The sequence below is a fragment of the Rhinopithecus bieti genome, unplaced genomic scaffold, assembly GCF_001698545.2.
Source record: "Rhinopithecus bieti isolate Rb0 unplaced genomic scaffold, ASM169854v2 scaffold_34489, whole genome shotgun sequence".
Lineage (NCBI taxonomy): Eukaryota > Metazoa > Chordata > Mammalia > Primates > Cercopithecidae > Rhinopithecus > Rhinopithecus bieti.
The window spans coordinates 1,986,445-2,010,814 of NW_016815128.1; the positions used below are offsets into that span (position 1 = coordinate 1,986,445).

Genomic DNA, 24,370 nt, shown 5'->3' on the forward strand with positions numbered 1-24,370 from the left:
TGGAGAGGATGTGGAGAAATAGGAACACTTTTACACTGTTGGTGGGATTGTAAACTAGTTCAACCATTGTGGAAGACAGTGTGGCAATTCCTCAAGGATCTAGAACTAGAAATACCATTTGACCCAGCCATCCCACTACTGGGTATATACCCAAAGGATTATAAATCATGCTGCTATAAAGACACATGCACACATATGTTTATTGCAGCACTATTCACAATAGCAAAGACTTGGAACCAACCCAAATGTCCATGAGTGATAGACTGGATTAAGAAAATGTGGCACATATACAACATGGAATACTATGCAGACATAAAAGTGGATGAGTACATGTCCTTTGTAGGGACATGGATGAAGCTGGAAACCATCATTCTGAGCAAACTATCACAAGGACAGAAAACCAAACACTGCATGTTCTCACTCATAGGTGCGAAATGAACAATGAGAACACTTGGACACATGGTGGGGAACATCACACACTAGGGCCTGTCATAGGGTGGTGGGAGGGGGAGGGATAGCATTAGGAGATATGCCTAACATAAGCGATGAGTTAATGGGTGCAGCACACCAACATGGCACAGGTATACATATGTAACAAACCTGCACATTGTGCACATGTACCCTAGAACTTAAAGTATAATTTAAAAAAAAAAAAAAAGAATTTGGCTTTTTTTCATTCCTAATTCTTAAGAAATAGTCTCTAGAGTCTTAGAATTTCTCAAATGATAATAGTGTCTTTGTTATTTATGGGGTCTTGATAATGTTTGCTAACCAGGGACTCATGATGAATCCCTAAACACTTTATGCTAATAAGTTAGTTCAGGATAGAGGTTGGCCATGCTGGAAAGACCAATCATGTGACTAGAGAGTTAAGACATTCAGTCAAGTAATACCAGCCTGATTTCTGGGAAAGAGTGACCTGGAGATTGATTTTGGTCACAATGAACCCCCGATAAAAACTCTGAATTCTGAGGCTTAGGTGAGTGTCTCTGGTGATGACACAGACCGGTGTGCCCGGAGGGTGCCTCCCGAGGACACAGAATGTTTATCTCTCAGGGCCCTCAGACCTCATCCTATGGATCTCCTTTTTAACTGGATGTTGTATCTTTTATAATAAAAATGCAATTATATGTATGATGCTTTCCTGAGTTCTAGGAGTCATTCTAACAAATTATTGAACCTGAGGGGTTATGGAAACCCACAATTTGCAGCCAGTTGTTCAGAATATGGGTGGCCTGGGAACTCCTGAGCTGATGTCTGGTTTTATTTATTTATTTATTTATTTATTTATTTATTTACTTTTTCTTTTGAGATGGAGTCTTGCTCTGGCCCAGGCTGGAGTGCAGTGTCTCCATTTCAGCTCACTGCAATCTTCACCTCCCAGATTCAAGTGATTCTCCTGTCTCAGCCTCCCAAGTAGCTGGGATTACAAGCACATGTCACTATGCCTGGCTAATTTTTGGTGGTTTTTTTTTGTATTTTAGTGGAGATGGGGTTTCACTATGTTGCCCAGGCTGGTCTCAAACTCCTGAGCTCAGGCAATCCACCTGCCTCAGCCTCCCAAAGTGCTGGGATTACAGGCGTGAGCCACTGCGCCCGGCCTGGTGTCTGCTGTTTAAAGGTAAAGTTCATCGAGGATTCTGCCCTTAGATGGTGAAGTTCGACCTCTGGGTAGTTAGTGTCAGAACGACACCGCACAAACAAAAAGCTATCAAAACCTGTCATCCTTTTACTTTTAACTTATCAAAGTATGTGTAATCATCCCCACTTGTAAATATTAAAGCATTTCTCCATCTTATGCACAATATTTACAGAGTAAAAGACAGCTTTAGAGCCAGAAAAGCCTGATTTTGTCAGAAAATTCTGACATTGCCATTTACCCAGCGACAAGACCTTGGACAACTATGGAACTTAAATAAGCTCTTATCCTATTAGAGGTCACTTTCCTCAACTCTACAATGGGAAGATTCAAAGTAAACTTCATGCTCTATAGTCATAAGTCAAAGTAGAGTTATAATACAAGATGATGTCACACCTAGGGAAGACAGATTTCTACTTTCTCAGAAAAGTACTGCCGAGCTTGAATTCTATTAAGAGAAACTCTCCTTTGTGGCATTCAGACCACAGGAAAGCTCCCGGAATCATTGTGATCTTCATAATCAGATGGTGGGGAGCCAAAGATGATCTTTTCCTATTTTTATTTAGGTAAGTCATTCTCTCTCTCAATCTCTCATCTCTTCTTTCCTTTCTTCTCTCCCCCTTACTCTCTCTCTGCCTCCCTCCCTTCTAAGAATTCGTAACTGGACAAAAACAATAACCTCTCATGTCTGTCTGTATCATGGCTCTCATGAAACAGTCGTGTGACATGTTATTCAATTTACATATACAAACAAAAAAAAAGGACTGGATTTTTATTTTCTTTAAAAAGTTTAAATCCTCCACATGGTCTTAGTAGAAGTTAAATCAATGTAGTCACTATTGAATGTGATCATGAAGTAAACCACTGAGACACTGCTTACAGACTGCAGGGAGCATTAAGACATGATGCCTTGGAATGGAGTTTATGATTGCAGCAAGGAAATAATGGATCTCTTCCTTACCAGGGCACATTCTTTGCATCTTGAGCAACTGTGAACAAATTTCCCCCTCTCTACGATAACCTTCCCACAACCTACCACAAGTTAGACGTCCTCTAACAAATTCCGAGCCTCCCTTCTAGATACATGCAGTGTGATATATCCTATTGCCATACTATGATCTGTTTGTGCATCTGTTGTCAAGCCTAGAGAGAAGAGGTGGTGTTTCGTGAATTTCTATAGCCCCAAGGCTAGCATCATGGCTAGTACATAGGTGATGAATTGAGAATAGAACAGAAATCCAACAAAACAAATAATAATATGCTCATTATTGTTTGCATTGGCTTGAAAAAATGTTGCTTCAATATCATTTAGTCCCACAAACAGTACTTTGACATATTCTATGTGAAAAATCCCTATCCTAGGCAGTGGCTTAGAAGGAGGGAAAGTGAGTACTAGTCATAATAGTGAACCAGGCTCTGCCTTTAAGGGATTTGCAAAATGTTGGGAAATATACACAGATACAGCTATCTCTTCTGCCAAAATAATGTGCACTATGGCAAAACAATGAAGATAGTAAAAAGACTAGTGGTTGCCAGGCACTGGGGAGAAGGCAGGATAAATAGGCTAAGAACTGAGGATTTTTTGAGCGATGGAACTACTGTGTATTGTACTATAAGAATGGATGCACATCACTCATTATACGTCTGTCCAAACCCATAGAATGTGCAACATGAAGAAGGAACCCTCATGCAAACTAGGAACTTTGAGTGATAATGACGTGTCAATAGAGGTTCATCTGCTATAACAAAGGCAACTCTCAGGTGGGAGATGTTGATAGTGAAGAAGGCTATGCATGTGAGGGCGCAGGAGGTATGTAGGAAATCTCTGTATCTTCCTCTTTATTTTCCTTTACTGGGAACCTGAAATGCTCTTTTAAAAAGTCTTTAAAAAATAAAAAAAGAATGGGACTGCTGGGGAATATGAAATGAACTTCTTCAGAAAAGGAGGGAATGAGCCACACTAAGCACAGGGAACAGCATGGGCAAAGGCCCAGAAGGCTGGGCACACTCTGCTCCAGGTTTGGTTCATTCCCATGTGGATGGAACAAGAGTGAGGTGTTGGGGGTGTGAAGTCAGACAGAGAGAGAGAACCCACCCCATAGATGAACTTGAATGCCTTGTATAAATGAGTCATCTGGTCTTTATACCACAGGTCATAGATTCTTGGAATTAAAAAAAAAATGTATCAAATTCATCACGGACAGTTAAGACAGGAAACAGAAAGTGCAGGAAGTCGGTCAGTTGCCAAAATAGCAAATAAATAGTTTCACTATTGTAATTATAGAAAAATGAAAGTAGCAAAGGATCTAATTGAAAGAGAATGGATTTAGAGTCAAATACTAATGAACAGCGTTAGTTAACATGCATTCAGAATGCCTTTATGCCAGTTGCTCTTTTAAGTGTTTTATGGACTGATCAATCCACTAGTCACAGCAATCCTATGGAGGAGAAATTCTATTTCCTTTTGCCTAATTTCACACAGTTAATAATCGTTAGGGGGAAAGACTCAAAACCAGACAATCTGACAATCTGGCCAACTCTTCAGGTTTTAGGCGAACCTCCCAATTGTCTTAGAATAGAGAGGCATGGTGTGGGTGTTGGGGGAGCAGAGACAAAGACAGATTTTGCAGAGTGTCTGGCACCTGGCATATGTTTAGGCCATGTGATATGGTTTAGGCCATGTGGTATGGTTTGGCTGTGTCCCCACCCAAATCTTATGTTGAATTGTAGCTCCTGTAATTCCCAGATGTTGTGGGAGGGACCTGGTGGGACATAATTGAATCATGGGGGCAGCTTCCCCCATCTGTTCTCGTGCTAGTGAATACATCTCACAAGATCTGATGGTTTCATGAGGGGAAAACCCTTTCGCTTGGCTCTCATTCTCTCTTTGCCTGCTGCCATTTAAGACGTGCCTTTCACCTTCCACCACATGATGCCTCCCTAGCCACGTGGAACTGTGAGTCCATTAAATGTCTGTTTCTTTGTAAGTTACCCAGTGTCGGGTATGTCTTTATCAGCAATGTGAGAATATACTAATACACCATGGTACTGTCACAGACCATGAAGAAATGCTATTATGGCTTTCGTTAGTTGTTTTTTTCTTTTTAGAGACAGGGTGTCACCTGTCACCCAGGCTGGAGTGCAATGACAGGAGGCACAGTCATAGCTCACTGTAGCCTCTAACCCCTGGGCTTAAGCAAACCTCCCATCTCAGTCTCTCGAGAAGTTTGGACTACAGGTGTGAGCCGCCGTGCCCAGCAAATGCTATTATTTTCACGTAGAAATGGAAATCTTTTATTTCCCTTTTTCCCGTACACTGGACGAATGGAATATAATCGTATCTGATAACGTCACGGCAAGGCATAAATATTAAGGTCATTGGGTTCTTGAGGAAAGAGAAAATAGTTCTTTATCACTCATGCTTTTGATCTGGGGTTAAAGAATCATCAGAATACTTTGTGAGAGATCAAGGAGTTCAAGAGAAGCTTCCAGTTTGGAGTGGGGGTACAGATATTTCTGTAAATGTAGTATGGGGGATACAGAAGGCTCAGGTCAGAGGTCCATGGAGAGAAGACTGGAGGAGAGAGATCCGCCTCTGAGAGTGACTGCCTTTGTTCCTCCAGGAAGATGAGTGCACCTGCACTGTGCAGGAGTCCCAGCCTCAAGCTCAACACAGAAGCTGCAAGGAGAGGCTGATCCTAAAATATGACATTGTGCAAGGAAAATATCTTGAGGCCCCCAAAATCACTAAGCTAAAGAGAAAAGCCAAACTAGGAACTGCTTAAGGCAAACCTGCCTCCCATTCTATTCAAAGCTACCCCTTTGCTCACTGAGATAAATGCATATCTGATTACCTCCTTTGGAAAGGCTAATCAGAACACTCTAAAGAATGCAACCATCTGTCTCTTATCTACGTATGACCTGAAAGCCCCCTCCCAGCTTCGAATTGTCCTGCCTTTCAAGACCAAACCAGTGTTCACCTTACATATCTTGATTGACGTCCCATGTCTCCCTAAAATGCATAAAACCAAGCTGTGCTCTGACCACCTTGGTTACATGTCATCAGGACCTCCTGAGGCTGTGTTATGGGCCTGTGTCCTCAACCTTGTGGTTGAGACCTATCTCAGGTTTTCGGGATTCACAACATAAATATGGATAACCAATGGGTTAGAGCAACGTGCAGGTTTGGACAGACTTCCCCCAACCATGTCTTGTTGCTGTTTGACTCCAGGGCACTGACATGAGAGGTAGTGAGAAAAGAATGGGCAGAGAAGCCCCAGAAAGACTGAGGTTGATTTTCCAGCTGATGTTGCAGGATGGAGGCACAGAGAGGGAATGAATTTATTTATTTATTTAATTGATTTTTTTTTTTTTTTTTTTTTTTTTTTGAGGCGGAGTTTCACTCTTGTTGCCCAGGCTGGAATGCAATGGCGCAATCTTGGCTTACCACAACCTCCGCCTCCCAGGTTCAAGCAATTCTCCTGCCTCAGCCTCCCGAGTAGCTGGGATTACAGGCATGTGCCACCACACCCAGCTAATCTTGTATTTTTAGTAGAGATGGAGTTTCTTCATGTTAGTCAGGCTGGTCTCAAACTCCCGACCTCAGGTGATCCACCTGCCTCAGCCTCCCAAGGCGCTGGGATTACAGGTGTGAGCCACTGTGACCAGCCAAGGGAATGCATTTATTTAAAAAATAGAGGTATGTGATATAACTGCACCTGTGAGTTGAGGGACTAAGATTCATATTCACAAGAATGTATGTTAATACGTGCAGAAAAAAAGACTGGAAGACAATCTGCAACAAAACCTAATAATGATAATACTAGAGGTTCTGATAGTGGGCGATTAATTTAAATTTCTTCTCCAACAGTTCAGATTCTCTGTAGTTAAATCATATAACTCTGATGAAGATGCACTTACATATTAGTATATATGCATACCTACATATGCATACATACACATACATATATATGCAAACACACATACATACATGCACACACACACACACCCCACAGAAGAAAACGTCTCGGTGTCATATTTTAAACTTGTTTTGACCAGTTGGTTTGGAGGCTCTCTGGCCTGTACACTTTATAACTGCCATACGCTGTGCTGACACTAGATGTCAGGGTATAACTGAGAACCAAATAACCGTTGTTTGCAAGGTTGCACTGCCCTTGGAAGTCTCTTGGATTTTTAAAATATCCTACAAGTCTCAGGTAGCAGAATCTTTGAAATTTAGCCATTTTAAAGCATCCTTTAAATGATGGGCACTTAAACATGATGATTTAAAACTCCTTGCACAGACAGCGAGGCAGAGCACGGACTTTGGAATCAGAGTGAGTTGGCTTTTAACATTGGCTTTAATAAACCTTGTGATCTTTAATAAATTCTTATACTTAGTGCCTCAGATTCTCTCTGTGGCACTGAGCTTGTGAGTTTGTTTACAGGATTAAAGAGGTAAAGCATCTAAAACCTCCAGCATAGAGCCTGATGTTTTTCTGATCCTTGAAGGGAGCACAGGACGATTTAGCTTGTTGGGTTTCCAGGAGCAGGGCCATGTGAGTCAGGACAAGAAATGAACCTTGACCTCTTGCCCAGGGCACTTCCCTCCTGACCTCTAAGTCCATTAACAAACTCTGTGTGACAGCAGCAAAACAGATTGCACTCCGGATACATATACAGAAACAATACACACAAACATGTGATCTTTTCTCCCTGAAATGAATCATTCATCTATTAAACCATATACAGTAAGTCCTCATTTAACATCATCAGTAGGTTGCTGGAAACATTGACCTATAATACAATTAAAGGGATGTGTAACAGAAGCAGTTTTACCATAGGCTAATTGATATAAACAAGAGTTAAGTTCCTATGGCATATTTCTGATCCCAAAACCATCATTAAATTTAAAGACTTAAAACACTTCTAATATTAAACCCTGAAGTAAATCTGAGCTATACATACATTTAAGAACAATTAATAAAAACAAATAATGATTTGCCCAGTATTTGGTGACTCGAGTGACAGCAGTTGTAGTGGTGGTGGGTTAGATCAAAGAATAAATGTCTGCAAAGTGAAACTGTAAGGAGCACCTCCTGCCAACCTGTAGTTCACGATCAGTCAGAAATACAGTAGCTCGCTGAGTGCTTCCATACTTTACCCTTTCCTGGTGGCTCAGGAAAACAAATCAGCTTAGACAAGATACCATCCCATTGCAGGACTCAGCCCTGGACAAGACACCATCCCATCTCAGGGTGCACTCACACATACCCACTCACTCTGACCAGGATGATGTATACACACCAATTCACCTAATGGGCACAGCTGTAGACTATGGGGGAAATCAAAATACCTGGAGAAAAATCACCCAGGCAGACAAGATGATAATGTGCCAACGCCACACAGACAGTGGCCCAAGTGGCCAATGCCTTTATTTTTTATTTTATTTTTTTTATTTTTGGGGGCTTGCTCTGTCACCCAGGCTGGAATGTAGTGGTGCGATCTCGGCTCACTGCAATCTCTGCCTCTTGGGTTCAAGCGATTCTCCTGCCTCAGCCTCCCAAGTACCTGGGATTACAAGCGTCTGCCACCACACCTAGCTAATTTTTGTATTTTTAGTAGAGATGGGGTTTTGCCATTTTGGCCAGGCTGTTTGAACTCCTGACCTCAGTTGATCTGCCCACCTCGGCCTCCCAAAGTGCTGGGATTACAGGCACGAGCCACTGAGCCCAGTCTTTGGCTCAATGTCTTTAAAGTTCACCTGGAAATCATATTTATTTGAATGGCACATTTGAGATAAGAAAGAATCTTCATCTGATTTTCATGTCACTCTGGTGTGGGGATGGGCAGGCTGTGGTTCCTATTTTGCAGGTGAAAACACACTACATATAATTCCACTCCAGAAGGAGTCAGGGAGGAAGTGTTTCATTGTTATTTTGTTAGATTGGTTTGTCCATTTCACAGAAACAAAGTCATTTCAAACCATTAGCTTGTTTCCTCTCTACGAACTGACACAATCGTTCATTAATTTGGTGTCACTTTCGCTGGGACATAAACAAACTGGGCCACTGTCAGAATCTCACTGGAAAGCCTTATTCCTGAGTCTTTCCAAAACAAAACAGACAAACCTGTCGCAGGGCAGTCCACGTATCTGTCCTCAAAGATCACTGGCAGGGTGTTCCAATCACCATCGATGTCCAGGCACTCTGCAGGCAGCGGAGGCATGCTGGTGAGGTACTCTGAGTTCCGGATGTCCAGGGATAGCTGGCTGTGCGTCTGTATCCTGGGGAGCACATGGCAGGGTAAGCACCCGGGGAAGAGTGAAAGGTTTCCAAACTGTTACCCCCTCTTCCTAATCCCAGGAAAATACTCAGTTCTCAGCCGACTCTGGCAATTGTCTGCCCATCATCCTTTTCTTCCACCCACCTACTCAGCCCCCAGAGCCATAGTCTGCTTTGTTTTGGAACTGACTGAGGTGTTGAAGTGAAAGGCCATGGATTATAGGATTAGCAGAAACACAAGGGTATTTATCATAGACCATTTTAGTGAAATATAATAAATACCACATTAGTGGAAAGCAAACTGAGTTTTTAAATGACTAGAAATTTAGAAATTTTAAATTAGCATTTTGAAAAAATATAAATCTACGTATCTTTTACTCTTTTCTTACTCCTTAGATGACTTAGGATCTGGTCATATTTTGGCATATTTGAATTAAAACCTATCTAAAATACCATTTTTATTGATTATTACATGGACAATGGCATCCTGGATGAAGGTATAAATTTCCCTAGATCAAGAGCCATATATTTTGGTTTCCCCCGTAAGATGAAAAAAAATATGTCCCATATTCTTTCTTTCTGACATATATATCCTTCCACCAACAGGAATTCAATTCCAGAGTTTGGAATAATCACCATTCCTAATTCAAAGGCTGGGGTGGTAGAAAGTGTGTATTCCCTTCTCATCAAGTTTCTACAGAAGAGGGAGAGTGTATTTTTACTCTATAAAGGAAAAAAGCATGAACATTTCATCATTATTTTCCATGCCAACTCAATCACTCTTCCCCCAAGGGAAGAAGGAGCCTTACAGAGTCTATGAGTTTTGGGAAGACTTGAGTTTGCAGAGCTAGTTTCCGTGTGTCTGTCTATCACTCCTGTGGAGCAGCTCGGCCTCTGGAAGCTCCCTTCTTACTTCCCAGCCTTGTAGACCAGCTCCCTGTAGAAAGGGCTTTATAGCTGTGAAACTGCACAGACTCAAAGCAAATTTTCAAACTCAGCATTCTCAGGAACAGGTGCAATGAAGATAAATGTATAGACATATATAATATGTATATATAGTTCATACAATATACATATTGAATTTACATATTAAGTATGATTTCATATACATATCTATTTACTATACATATTAAATATGTATATTTTGTTTCCTTCTCATTTTTAATTGGATGTTAACCCACCACAATAGAGAGGAAGGGTTATTTTCTCTTCCTCAAAGCCCTGAAGGCTGCTACAACTTCATAACTCTGTGAATTCTCAGAATATTTAACTCTTTAAATGTTCTTCTCTGAATATGTAACTCTTTACATATTCTTCTCAGCATATTTAACTCTTTAAATATTCTTATCTGAGTGTTAAAATGGAATTTTATCACAGTCAATTCTGCACTTTTTACCACCCTCTGAATCTGGAATTTCTGGCCCACTTTTGGTTTTATTAGAAAATATGTTGAATACCAGTGGACTTAGGATGGTGTGCATGGGCTAGGAAGTATACCTAGAGGATTGCAGCTTGATTTTAGGTCGAACAAGCTAACAGTCATGAAAAAAACAAGTGATTAAGCAAATAATTAAAATATAGCAGGACAGGTGTGGGAGAGTCAGGTCTAAGTTACGTTATGCAGGCTGTGATCTAGGGAAATGCAGCTTCTTGAGCATAGGGCTTTCGAGAATGTGACCAAGTACCTAAAACAAGGCCTAGCAAGTGTTAAAAAGCTGACTGAACATGCTAAAGGGTACACAGGAATCAGTGCCTATCTCTGATTGCAGGCATCTGAGGAGTCTGGTTCTAGGCCAAAATCCTGTGCATGACCTCTCAAGCCCAACCATAGGCAACTGCAAGGTTTTGCTGAGCAGGCCTCACAGGAGAAGCTTCCCTGCCATCCTTAAACTTGACGCACAGCCAGTGCAATGTGGCCGTCTGGAGGAAGTTGCAGAATAGTTGTGTCATGCTAGATGTAACTATGACAGTGTTACTATCTTTTTTTTTTTTTTTTTTTTTTTTTTTTTTTTTTTTTTTTTTTTTTTTTATGAGACAGAGTTTTGCTCTTGTTGCCCAGGCTGGAGTGCAATGGCACAATCCTGGCTCACTGCAACCTCCACCTCCCGGGTTCAAGAGATTCTCCTGCCTTAGGCTCCCAAGTAGCTAAGATTACAGGCAGGAACCACCATGCCTGGTTAATTTTGCATTTTTAGTTTCTCCATGTCGGTCAGGCTGGTCTCAAATCCCCGACCTCAGGTGATCCACCTGCCTCGGCCTCCCAAAGTACTGGGATTACAGGCATGAGCCACCGCACCCAGCCCACTATCTTTATTTGAAGATTAAATATGTTTTAAGAAATGCGAATGGGTGCCAAGTTGACAAGGGATGGATTCATGTTGGTTGATTTTGGATGTCACCTTGATTGGATTATGTGATCCCCATATAGCACTATACATTGTCAAACATTGCATGGATTATTCTCAATGCTTCTGCTGGAAGGGAAACCTAGGTGGTTTAGCGTGGATTAGAATGACTGGGCTGCCCCAGGAATGTCTGTGAGGGTGTCTCCAGAGGAGACTGGCGTGCAAATTGTGGGACTGAGTGGGGAAGATCTACCCTTAATGTGGATGGCACCATCCAATTAGCTGGATCCTGGATGGAACAAAAAGCAGAGGAAAGACAAATTCATCTCTCACTCTCCCTTGGGTCTGGAATGCTCTTCCCCTGCCCTTAGATGTCAGAACTCCAGGTTCTACAGCTCTTGGACTCTGGGACTCTCAACAGCACTCTCTGCACCCCATGTGCTCCCAGGCTTTGGCCACCATCAGCTTCCTTGGTTCTGAGGAATTCTAACCTGGCTTGAGCCACGCTCCCAGCTGCCTTGGTCCTCCAGCTTATAGAAGGCCCATTGCGGGACTTCTTGGTCTCCGCAATAAAGTGAGTCAATTGTCCTAATATATTTCTTGTCATCTCTCTCTCTCATGTATATCCTATGGGTTCTGTCTCTCTGGAGAACACTGATGAAAACAGATCCTGGTAACAGAAATGACCAGGTGCTAACTGACTGAAGCAAGTTGGGGGAGAAGTGTTCCAGGCAGGGGTGCTCTCCTCCATGGCAAAGATCACAGTTAGGAAACACCACAATCCACCCCACTCAGCCCAACCAAAGGCAGCTGTGATGTCCACTCCCCCTGCTCTGTGTTTTTACAATGCCTATCACCTTCTATCATGCTGCATAACTGACTGATTCATAATGCCTGTTGTTTAGCACCTGTCTTCCAACACATGCTGTTTTGCTCACTGATGTATATCCCAAGTGCCTTAGACAATGCCTCCCACACAGCGAACAGCATTTTGACTATACCTGTTAAATCAATAAAATTAATCAACACGGCGTATGCAGGGAACAAGGGAGCTCTGCAAGAGTGGTTCCGACGGCTGGCGCTGCAGCAGGAAGGTCCTGAGCACCTTTTTAGAGTCTGGACCCTACGTGGGCAATGAGGAAGCAGTGAAGACCAATAGGCCAAGAAAGGCCACAGCCTCATTCTGACCAGGCAGGGAGCCTGCTGGAGTGACGAGTGGGTGTCTTCACAGTGTGTGGTATGCAGGCGTGCTTGGTTAATGGGTGTCGGCCCATGGTGTGAGTGTATGCATGTGCGCTTGTGTTTACATGGACACATCTATGCTTATAGAGGCGGAGGCGTGCATGTGTGTGCATATGAGTGTAGCTGGGTGTATGCACGGGTGCATATGTGGGAATGTTATTGCTGCATGCACGCATGCATGTTCATGTGTATGTGTTTTACGGGGTTCTGTGGAGAATAAAGAGGGATAGGCTAAGAAAGGTCAATTAAAAGGCAACACTATTTGAACAATAATTAAAGGGAAAAACTAGTTTCTTTCTGAGTTAAGCAAACTACAGGGAGAATGTGGAGTTGGAGTTGGAGTTGAGTTTATTATTAGCAAAACTGGGAGTGAATCTTAATTTCTGACTCTCCAAGGCTCTGAATGACCCCCACCTCTGCCATCACTGTAACTCCTCCACCTTCCTCTTCACACACTGCCCTCCAGTCCCACTGACGTTCTCCTAGATCTTTGGTACAGCATTCAGCCTGTGTCTGGTCCTCAGGGCCTTTGCACTGGCTGTTACCTCCGCCTGTAATGCACTGTCCTCCTGGGCTCCTTCCCACCCTCAGACCTTAGTGTAAATGTCACCTTCTCTGAACTGTTCTCCTTTAACACCCTACTTTGGAGAGCCACTGGTCCTATTAGGTCAAATCAGGAACTTTCTATTACCCGGTTCTTTAGCCCCATCTTAAATTTTCTTGCTTATTTGCAAATTTATTTATTGTCTTCTCTGTCCAGTGAGGGCAGAGACCTTGTCTACCTTGGTTGCTTTTAAATTCACTGTATGGAAAGTCCCCAGATCAGTTCCTGGATATAAAGGATGATGAATAATTATGCAGAGGGAGGGAGGAAGGGAAGGAGAAAGGGAGTTGAGTAAATAAATACATTAGCAACTAACAGTAGCATTAATTAAATAAGAAATCCTCATTCCTTCTCATCAAGAGGATCCAAACAGGAATCTGAACTCTGCCTTTGCCTTCTCAAACTGTCACCTCCAATTCCACTCCCTACCTCCTCCTCCCCCATCCCACCCATGGCAGAAGCCACATAAGGGCAGAGAGACTAGCCTGGAATGCACCCTGCATAGGTCAGCCTTGCACACCTGTGTCTGAGCGTGCATGCTCCATTCATGGCCCCTGTTCAGCACATGGTCACTTCCTTATCTATCTAAATGACACTCTGAGGGAGCAGGGTTTGCTTGGAAGCCAGTTGTTTGCACAGTAGGCAGAGACACTCCCATTCTGAGCATTCAGGCAGAATCCTTGGATTTTAGTTGGGCTATTGTGTACGGCACGTAGGGAAAGAGTCTCCTGAAACATACAGGACCTGCTTCATCTTTTTTTTTGTTTCAACATCAGGTTTACCTGAGTCCAGACTTATGCTGTCAGACAGCAATCCTGACTCCAGGAATACAGAGCGAACGCATAAGGACACTTCTGTTTTAGAGATTCACAAATCTGCATTTCACTTTATTCCTCCTCATTTGTTCTTTAGGATGATGGCTCAACAGTGCACAGAGAAGCCAAAGCAAGCAGGTTACGAGTGTGGTCACTGGCTCCAACACATCCCGTTTGTGTCACTTGCTGGCTGTGTGGTCTAAGGTAAGTTACGTAACCTCTCTGATCCCAGGTTTCCCCAGTTTCTTCTTCTTTAAAGTGGGGAGAATAATAGTACCTACCTCATAGATTTCATGTGAATATTAAACGAGCCAAAGAATGTGAAACACTCATTTCTGATCAGAGTAGTTTCAATAGACTAAGCACCATGAATAAATGTCTATTTATTCGCACCAGGTAAAATGCCTATTGTGGTCAACCCTATGGACATAGCATCTCTTAGAATGAATTCCTTTTCAAAAGTTAAAACTTACGATTATGTAAAAGTCAGAGTGATATCTCATTACTATTGTTATGAAAATGAATACATCAGTATAGGTTCCATCACCACTTCCACATTCATTCCTCAGCAAACTTTCACCCAACACCTCCTTGCTGTGTGAAAAGCACTAGCTAGACATTGGTAAAACAGAGAAGAGGAACAATAAAACACACCCTTGCTGCTGGTCAATTCTAGATGATTTGTTAACACTTTTTATTATGACCCATGGCAAAAGATGGTCTCCATTTCCATGGCAACCCAGTGCTATCACGTACTCCCAGAAGCACACACACTGAAGGAAAAGTTTCAGCAAACACTCCTTCCTCAAACCATCTATTCTGCCTTGCCTTGCCCTGTCCTTTCCTACTCCCTCCTACCCTATCCTATTTCATTTAAGAAGCACTGTTCCAAACACACTAAGTTGATTTCACTGTCCACTAAATGATTGTGACCCATCGTTTGAGAAACACAATTTAATCTGAGCTTGAACAAGATGGGTCTTGACAGCTGAGTTTCACCTGTGCCATCTACATTCCCCCATGTCCATCCTGATTTGGGAGTCCACTGCTGCCTTGCGTAAGCAGCATGACCTCCCTGGGGCAACTACCTCTCTCCAGCTCTGACCTGCAGGTGTGCAGAACCACAGTCACGCACAGGTGCCAGCCCTGCATAGCCCCTCTTCATTATCTCATGGTAAGCCTCACTTCTCTTCACAGCACTTCATACATTTTCTCTAGCAATTTTCTCAGTCTGAAATAAAATTGTCCCTCTGTTTCCTAGCTCTTCTTATTCTTGATGACCTGGCAAAAAGTTTACTTTCTCCTGAGTAGTATCCCACTTATCATTGTCTATGATTTATGTTTTCTGTTAATGTCTACAATTCCCTGAATGCTTACAACATTCTCTAATCTCTAACGCCACTCAGAGGATAAGCATTACAATCTCCTGGGGATTTGGAGAGCTCCATCTCTCACCTGATTCAGATCTCCACTCAACCATCACCTTCTCCAGCAGACCTTCTGTGACAATTCATGAACTAGGACTCTCTGTTCCTCTCACAGCGATGCATGTTTCCCCATAGCACTTACTTCCACTTAGCATATCATATCTATGTACTTGTAGGCCTTCCATCACCAAACATAAGCTCAATGAGATATTGGATTTGTCTGTTTTATTCGCTGTTGAATATCCAGCACTCAAAATAGTGAAGAGCTAACACAGTCAACACGAAATACATTAGTTATTGAATGAAGGACTCTTTCCTTTACATCTGAAAAAACTAGATATAAGAGATTCAGTACCTAGTTTGATGTCACAAGCATTATAAGTTACAGAATCAAGATTTCAAATCATGTATATAAGATCTGAAATGCCAAAACCCACACTTATTTGCTGGTAAAGGAAAAACAAAAGCATTAACCATAATGTTCATAGTACACGATCCAAAGTCCTTTCCTGGCCAACAAGGCCCCACATGGACTGGTCCCTACTGCCCTCTGGCCCTCCCTCCCTGCCCTCTCCTACTTTCTCACTGTATTCTGGCTACACTTGCCTTCTTGCTGATCTTTAAACATGTTGTGTTCCCATATCAGAATCTTTACGACAACTATTCTGTCTGCCTAAACAATATTCTCGCATGTCATGGCATGGCTTGCTGTAACCCCAGACACCGTTCAAATGTCACATCTTCAAAAAGACCTTTTCTTATCACGTTGACTAAAACAGACTTTCTCTTCTACTCAGTGTTGCATTGGGACCCATTGACGCTGGTTTGCAAGAGCTGACTGTGCACATCTCTTCCCAATTCCATATTCAGTGATAGCACATTGGTAGCTTGAAAGCGACCCTTGTGAAAACATTTGCACAGGAGAAATCAGCAAACACTACAAAAGGCAGTTCGTCCTTTGTCTATTTTTGCTCTTCTGAAAGCTGGTGGTTAAACACTTATGAGATTGCTAGGCATACCCCATTTCTCTTTATTTTCTAGGTTCTTATCTTGCTTTTTTCTTCCACTTGTAAAAACTTGAAATTACATAATTTATGTCTTGCCTGTTTCCTGAATAGGATGACTGACCCATGTATACAGCACCTTTACTATATTACTGTTGTATTTCCACTTCTCCATGGACAATACACATTTGCTTACTTCATCAGTCACCGTCTAACTCTCTCTGAGGAGAGTATGTGGCTAGCTCCATGTGTTCCATATGCATGGACATGCCTGTTACATCCTCACAATTGCTATCTTACCCACAGTGTGGATAAGGAAGCTGAGACTGGATGGGGGTGAGAAAAAAACAAGAAGGACAGAAACATAACTCTCTCAAGGACCAGTTGCTAATAAATGCAGGAACTGGGTCTTGATCCCATGTAATCTGAGCGCTAGATCATCTGCAGTTTGTACTGGTGGTCAGTGTTCTAAAGCTCTTCTGAGAGAGCAGTTGTCTCTGAGTCTGTCTCCTGTGTCTGTGCTCACACTCCTTGAGAATGCAACCATGGTGCCACAATCTAAGGCTTCCCTATTGTTGCAGTAACTCTGGAAAGATTTCCTGCAGGGATCTTGATATGCAATACTTTTCTCAGTGACCCTCACAGTTCTGTTTATATTTGTCAGATTAGCTCTTCTCTGATTTTAATTCTAGAAAACATATTCTCCCAGTTCTAGCTGGCCACTGGGATACAAGAATTAATGAGTGAGTGAACGACAGCAGAAATTCCTAGACTTGTCATTTCAACACGCAGCTGTGCTTTCCTTGGTGCCACCCCCTTACTTGCAGAATCCATGAGACAAGCCGTGAATGTCACTGTACTTTCCAAAGAGAATGAATTGCAGGGAGGAAAATAGGGTTCCAATGAGAAAGGTGAAAAGGTCTCCACGTCCGTCTTGAGTGATGGATGGATCTCACGTGTTTCTCCTTCTATTTTTGCTGTGGCATCTCAAACATCTTTCCATCCACATTGAATTTTTGAGGTGAACATATCATTTGGAAGCAAAAAGAAACCCTTGGGTCGTGGACCGGAGGACAAAACCTATTAGAGGAGTCTCTGTTCCCACTCACCCGGGAATCTATGAGACAGTGACCTCATCCTCCATCAACCCCCTCACTTCCTTGAGTACTTTTCAGTTTTTTTCTAGAAGAAGGCAAACTTAGAAATTCATCAGCCCTCCTAATTACGTAGTTCAGACATAATTCTTATGCTAAATGCATTTCATAGCTACCACAGAGTCTCAGGCGAATTCTGTGTTTTTTTCTGACATAGTTTGTGGCCATACCACCTGCTTCTAATTCATTTTGCAGAGGACTCAGCACAGATGTCTTCAGGGATCTAGGGTGCCTTGATTCTGTCTACAAAACCGTGACACTCAATGAAAGAAAATTTTGGCTGGTGACCTTCTCTGCCACCTGCCAGCTCCCCACTCTGCAATCTGACTCTTTTGCCTGCAGAGGAAATGCAGACAGAAAGTGCAGAGGTGGGCAGACTTCTCTCCTTCACATCCAGTGAGGAAGTGAAGAGCAACTTTGAACTGCATGTCTTGGGTGGCTGCTTTTAGGGGTGAAGTGGGCATGCAATGGATACTTACAGATTCTCCTGAAACGTCAGGACTGCAAGCTTTTGGTGCTCCATGTAAAAGAAGGCCTCAGAAAACCTTCGGACCTGCAGAATAAAACAACGTAAACAGTTCAATTCTTTAGGTAGGTATTACCAGCACTTTCTTTTTTTTTTAATTGAGGCTCAGAGAGATGAATGGCATTTCCTAATACGAGGAGAGCCATGCCCATGACCTGAAGGTCCTGAAACAACAGTCTTCACATTCCTCCAATCTGATCTCTCTCCTTCATAGCTCTTCATCCACACTTGGTCAATGAACACAGGTGAATGCAGTCTATGAATCTGTCCTTGCATTGTTTTTGCTATTAATTTTAACTTGAGGTCTTATTTGTTCTACTAGAATATAAGACCTCTGTGAACAGGGTCCATAAATAAATGCAGATGAAACAGACTTCCCAAACCCAGTCATGTATGTTCTCTGAACATCTTGTGGACTCTGATCTTCATATGTTGTGTCATCTTGTTCTAATGAGATGTTGGTCTAAATACCAACATATTTAGTTATACATCAACACCTACCCATATGCACCTAAGCTGGTGGCAGAGAAATACACAGAGAGCAATGTCTTACATTAAAAAGCACTTTTTGAGCTGGGTGCAGTGGCTCGTGCCTGTAATCCCAGCACTTCAGGAGGCCGAGGCGGGCAGATTGCCTGAGGTCAGGAGTTCGAGACCAGTCTAGCCAACATGGCGAAACCCCGTCTCTACTAAAAATACAAAAAACTTAGCCGGGCGTGGTGGCACATGCCTGTAATCTCAGCTACTTGGGAGGCTGAGGCAGGGGAATTGCTTGAACCAGGGAGGTGGAGGTTGTAGTGAGCCGAGATCACACCACTGCACTCTAGCCTGCGTGACAGCACGAGACTCTGTCTCAGAAAAAAAAAAAAAGTACTTTTTCCAAAATACTTCTAATATTTCTTGTGATAGGCTCTGACATCCTCTGAGATTGCCAAGACAAGTATTCTATGAATGACACAGCAAAGGCCTGAGAGGCTAAGCATGTTCACAACGCCACCCTGCATGATCATGGTAGGGACAGGAAAGCACGAACGAAGATCTAGAGGCCAATCTCAATGCCTGATCTAATTCTCATAAAGGTTCCTCCAAAGAAATCAAATGCATATGATCAGAGAATGCACAGCAGTTGGCCACTCACCCTCAGGGTGTGGTGTTCCTGGGTGAGATAAGTGGTCACTTGGGAGTGCAGAGTGACTGTGTCCAGGAACTGGGTCCACAGAGCCATCATGTGGGACGTGAGCCAGGCCAGATCCTTGCTTATCTGCTCAGCGATCTTCTCTGGATTGTTCAACATCTGGAGAGGCAAAACAGGTGGTAGTCAAGGCTCCTGACTCCATGAAGTCAGGAGCAGTCTTCTTCCTGAAGTCTTTACTGACTTTTCTGTTTTCAATAAATCACTCTCCTTTCTCTATACATCTGTAGTATTATATTACACCTCATAATACTACAGGATCATGTTATCACGTTTGATCTGGAAGCTAAAACAGCAATGGCAACAATAAATTATTGAGGTAGTTCCTGTCTACAGAAAAACATCCAAAGCCCTTAGTCTGGCAGGCAAGATTGTCCACTACCTAGTCCCAGCATATCTTTTCCATTTCATTTTGCTTTCATGTATGTTCTGAGTACAGCTTACTCTTAGATTTCTGTAAACATCTTGCAACTTTAATATTTTCTGTCTCTCTTCATTTATCCTGGATATCCCCTTTCAACTTTTCTATCAGATCTTCTAATCCCATCACCACAAAGCTCAATTCATCCTACTTTTCAATGCCCAGAGCCAGCAACACTTGCTTTATGACATCTTCACAATTGCCATCAGCTGGAAAGCTTTTACTCATATTCTCCCCAAACTCCTCAAGGTACCCCAGATCCATATACTGGACTCTACTCTGTATCCCATCAAATTTTGGATGCAGTACTTCACAGCAGTTATAACTTCCGATCGTCACTATCTCCTATGTGGAACATTGAACACTCGGCATTTGATGGTGCTCCCCATCTAATCCAGAGGATACCAGCTACCCTTTGGTAGAGTTACTGTGGCCATCCAGTTACAGAAAGTGAAATGAGAGTCAGGAAAAGAATGTCCACCCTCACACAGAGCAGGGATTCAATGGAAGAGATCTATGACTATGAAGCCACATCACCATGTCACCTTCAGATAGTAAGTGTTTAAAACACCTCCTGAGAGAAGGGAGCATCTCTATAACCTCACAGCAGCTGAGAACTGAGGCAATTCACGCACGATCAATGCTCCATAGCTTTTCTCCACCATCCTCCTCACATTACTCCACATTTGTTTTTGTTTTTCTTTTAGTGACAGGGTCTCACTCTGTCACCCAGGCTGGAGTGCAGTAGTGTGATCATGGCTCACTGCAGCCTCGAATTTCTGGGCTCTGGCAATCCTCCCATCTCAGCCTCTGGCTGGGACTACAGGTGCATGCCACTGCACCCAGACAACTTTTTGTAGAGACGGGGTCTCGCTATGTTGCCCAGGCTGGTCTCAAACTCCTGGGCTCAAGCGATCCACCTGCCTCAGAGTGTTGGGATTACAGGCATGAGCCATCACACCTGGCTTCACTCCACGTTTCTTTCTTTCTTTTCTTTTTTTTTTTTTTTTTTTTTTTTTGAGGCACGAGTCTCGCTCTGATCGCACGACTGGAGTGCGCGTGCAGATCCAGCTCACTACAAGCTCCGCCTCCGGGTTTACGGCCACTCTCCTGCTTCAGCACTCCGAGTAGCTGGACTACAGGCACCAGCACAACCGCTCGCCCGGCTAGTTTTTAATTTTAGGTTAAGAGACGGGGTTTCACCGTGTTAGCCAGGATGGGCAATCATCTACACTACTCGTGATGCCGCCCGTCTCGGCCGCAAAGTGCTTGAGCCACCACGCCCGGCCGACTCCACGTTTCTTATGGGGGATTCCTGGTTACATTAACTAAAACTTAGAGGAGTTAGACAAGAAAGGGCCTAGAGGCTTTGGGAGAAGGCTCTTTGGACAGAAACTCTTTAGATAGCTGCAGTTTAGAACCAGGAGAACCATGTTTTGGGGGAGTAACTTGAATTCTGGAGAGGTGAGAAGAGAGGTCACATCTCTGAGGATGGCAGGGAGCCATTTGCCAAGGCCTGTCACTGACCTCTAAGCTTCATCACTTACTTATTCAAGCCTTTAATCCCAGGCACATGTTTAGAATAAGAGAGAACTCAGAGATGAACAAGAGAGGGTCTCTGTCTGTAGGGAGCCTCGTTCAGTGGTGGAAACAGGAACGTGAGTTAACAATTAAAAGTGCTGCGGAGCTCTCTACTATGCACAATAGACCAGGGACACACAGCCACAGCCACATCCAATCCCATTCCTTTCCCTTCTTTGCCCTGTGCCTCAGTTTCCCCATCTGTAAAGTGAGTATGTAAAGCAAATTACTGCTTTTGGATGTAACAACATATGAGGAGATCTAAGTCTAATGCTTCGCTTGAAATGCTGGAATTTTCTTCGGCTGTTTTTAGACTGAAGACCGGTGCTAGATGGAGACCGATTGGGTAAAGTGAGGCATCCAAGAGTATGAAAAAGAGGGAAGGAGGAGTTTGGCACATAGTAAGCTTCTCTAAATGTTGCATATTTCTGCTTTATCGTGGATGACTTGCTTCCAGATATGGAACATCATTTAGCGACAGCATCATCTCTGAGCTACTTCCTCCAAAAGGTAAGATAAGTCTGTGATGATGACACAAGCTATGAAACCCCAAAATGAGGGAATGGCCTGCATTTTCTTCTGATGAAAGCTTTATTTCCAGCACTGGCTCTGGGGCAGGCAGGGATCAAACAGGGAATGGCCACTCTTGGCCCATTCCCATACATCATGGTCAAAAGCGTTAAGTAAAAATTAGGGCCGGGCACGGTGGCTCACACCTGTAATCCCAGCACTTTGGGAGGCTGAGGTGGACAGATCCTGAGGCCAAGAGATCAAGACCATCCTGGCTCACCACCTGTAATCCCAGAACTTCGGGAGGCTGAGGCGAACAGATCATGAGGCCAAGAGATGGAGACCATCCTGGCTGACATGGTGAAACCCTGTCTCTACTAAAAATACAAAAAAATTAGCCAGGGGTGGTGGCACCTATAGTCACAGCTAATCTGGAGACTGAGGCAGGAGAATTGCTTGAACCTGGGATGCAGAGGTTGTATGAGCCGAGATCATGCCACTACACTCCAGCCTGACGACAGAGTGACTCTGTCTCAAAAAAATAAAGAAGAAAAGAAAAGTAAAAGTTGAATGGTGAATATGGCGGGCAGGGTCAGTCATTACAAAACCTCCTAGCTAGACAGTGAGGCTTTTGGTTGAACAGTAAGTGACTTCTGTACAGATTATTGAACCAGTGCCTCTCATAATAAGACCCAACTTTCTGCATCAGCATGTGGCACAACTGTCCTTGAAAATGCCCCCCACCTCACCTCTGCCCACCTCCTGTCCTAGCCCAATGCACTCCCGTTCCCAGCCATACTAACCTGCTGGCAGTGGGCTGTACACACACCTGACCCTCTCCAACCCCAGGCCCTTGTTCGGGCTGCTGGTCTCCCTGTCCACCTTCCCCCGTCACCTTCCAGTTTCCTTTCTTCTTCTCTTCATCACTTTGGCCTTGTCTGTCCTCTACCAGGTAACCATTTCAGAAACCAATTCTGTGTCTCCTTGTTTTTTTTTCTACATAATTTCAACTTTTATTTTAAATTCAGAGAGTCCATACACAGTCCATATTGCTTCTGACGACTCTTCTGAACCTTCTCCAATGCTCCGCGTGTAAGTCTAAGATCCTTCTTGACGCCGACTTGACCTGCACAGGCACCTCTCATAGCACCTCCACCCACAAGTTGCTGGTGCTGGCTTCACTTCCTACGTCCCTGTTTGCCGTTTGCCTGAATTTTGAGCTTTAGCCTGCTGAGTATTCCCAGCCCCTAGCACAACAGCTGACAGAGAGTGGGGGTCAGTGACTCTTTACAAAATGAATAGGTGTCTCAGTGTCCGTGGGAGGTGTCCCAGACCTCCGGAACTCAGACTGCCTCTCCCAGGCTCCTTGTGCCCTATCTCACAGCACCACCACCACGCCACCACCACAGTGGCACCGGCAAACACAGCATGAATCCTGAGCTCTGCCACCAGAGTGGAAAAGAGAAAAAAGAAAAGCTATTCATTAAATGTGTCTTTGGGAGGATTATGTTTCCTCAAGTTGATTATAGAAATGGCTTTAGATAAGGTTAAAGAAGCGTCTAATTAAGCCACAAGAGGACTTTTCTTCTCCACAGATGCCCGAGCCTGTGCAGTCACAGATGGCGGGCTTGGAAGGGTTTGTTCCAGAGACCGAGGATGCCCTTTACACTAACAAGGAGGCAGCTGCAGCCCAGAGCTGTCATAGCTGAAACTCCCTGAAAAAAGGCCCTGCCATCCACGTCTGCCACACGTTCACCCTCGTCACCTGGGTGCTAACCAAGCACCTTTGTTCACTTCCTCACTCCCTTGCTCTGCCAACTGAGTGCCAGTTCTGTCCCAGGGGTATGCCAAGCTCTGGGGAGCCAAACATAAATGCATACAGTCCAGGGACAAGCATATGGTCACGTTATAGTTATTTAATTAGATAATTATAATATACCTGTAAAGTACTGTGCAAGAGATATATACTGAGTACTGTAGAAGGGTCATGGAAAGCTTCCTGGAGGAGGTGATACTTACATTACATCTTCAAGGTGAATAGACAATAAGTCAAGAGAAGCCTGCTTCACATTCCATGAACTGCTCTCTCGCTGGTCCTCAATTATGACTGCCCATCAGAATCACTAGGAGGCTATAAGTCCACAAATATCTGGGTGCGTCTCAGATGCTCTGAGGGTGTGGCCCAAACATTAAACCTTTGTAAATTTTTCACAGGTGATTGTTATGGGCAGCCAGGGTTGCAAACCCCTTCTTGGTCACAACCACTGCCTTCGTGCATGTCCTCATCTTAATCCAGAATCCCTCCCCAACACCTTGTGTGCATAGACACTCAGGCATACACACACCTGCGGTGTCCACTCCTGTTTCAGATCTCAGTTCAGTGCCATCCATCCAGGCGCCCTCTCCTACGTATACAAGATGGGGGGTCTGAGAATAACAATGGCAACACTGACAATTGAAAGTTACAAGGCACTGTGCACCAGAAGCTTTACAGAAATTTTAATCTACTCAATTACTTAATCCTTATAGTAATCCTACCCATAAATCTAATATTATCAATCTTAATTTATGGATGGAGAAACTGAGGCACTCGAAGGTTGAGCCACATGCCCAAGACTACAGATAGT

At 43.5% G+C, this 24,370-nt stretch overlaps 1 protein-coding gene across 8 annotated transcripts in view; it reads right to left on the minus strand.

The window, feature by feature from the left end:
• The window catches only part of FAM135B (family with sequence similarity 135 member B), a 360,972-nt gene that overhangs the window by 31,146 nt on the left and 305,456 nt on the right, over positions 1-24,370 (minus strand). For all 8 annotated transcript variants that reach the window (XM_017852949.1, XM_017852948.1, XM_017852947.1 and 5 more), the window contains 3 exons: positions 19,178-19,333; positions 17,993-18,066; positions 8,770-8,924 (listed from right to left, as the gene is read on the minus strand). In XM_017852949.1, coding sequence (XP_017708438.1) covers positions 8,770-8,924; positions 17,993-18,066; positions 19,178-19,333 — 385 coding nt within the window. The remainder of the gene's footprint in view (positions 1-8,769; positions 8,925-17,992; positions 18,067-19,177; positions 19,334-24,370) is intronic.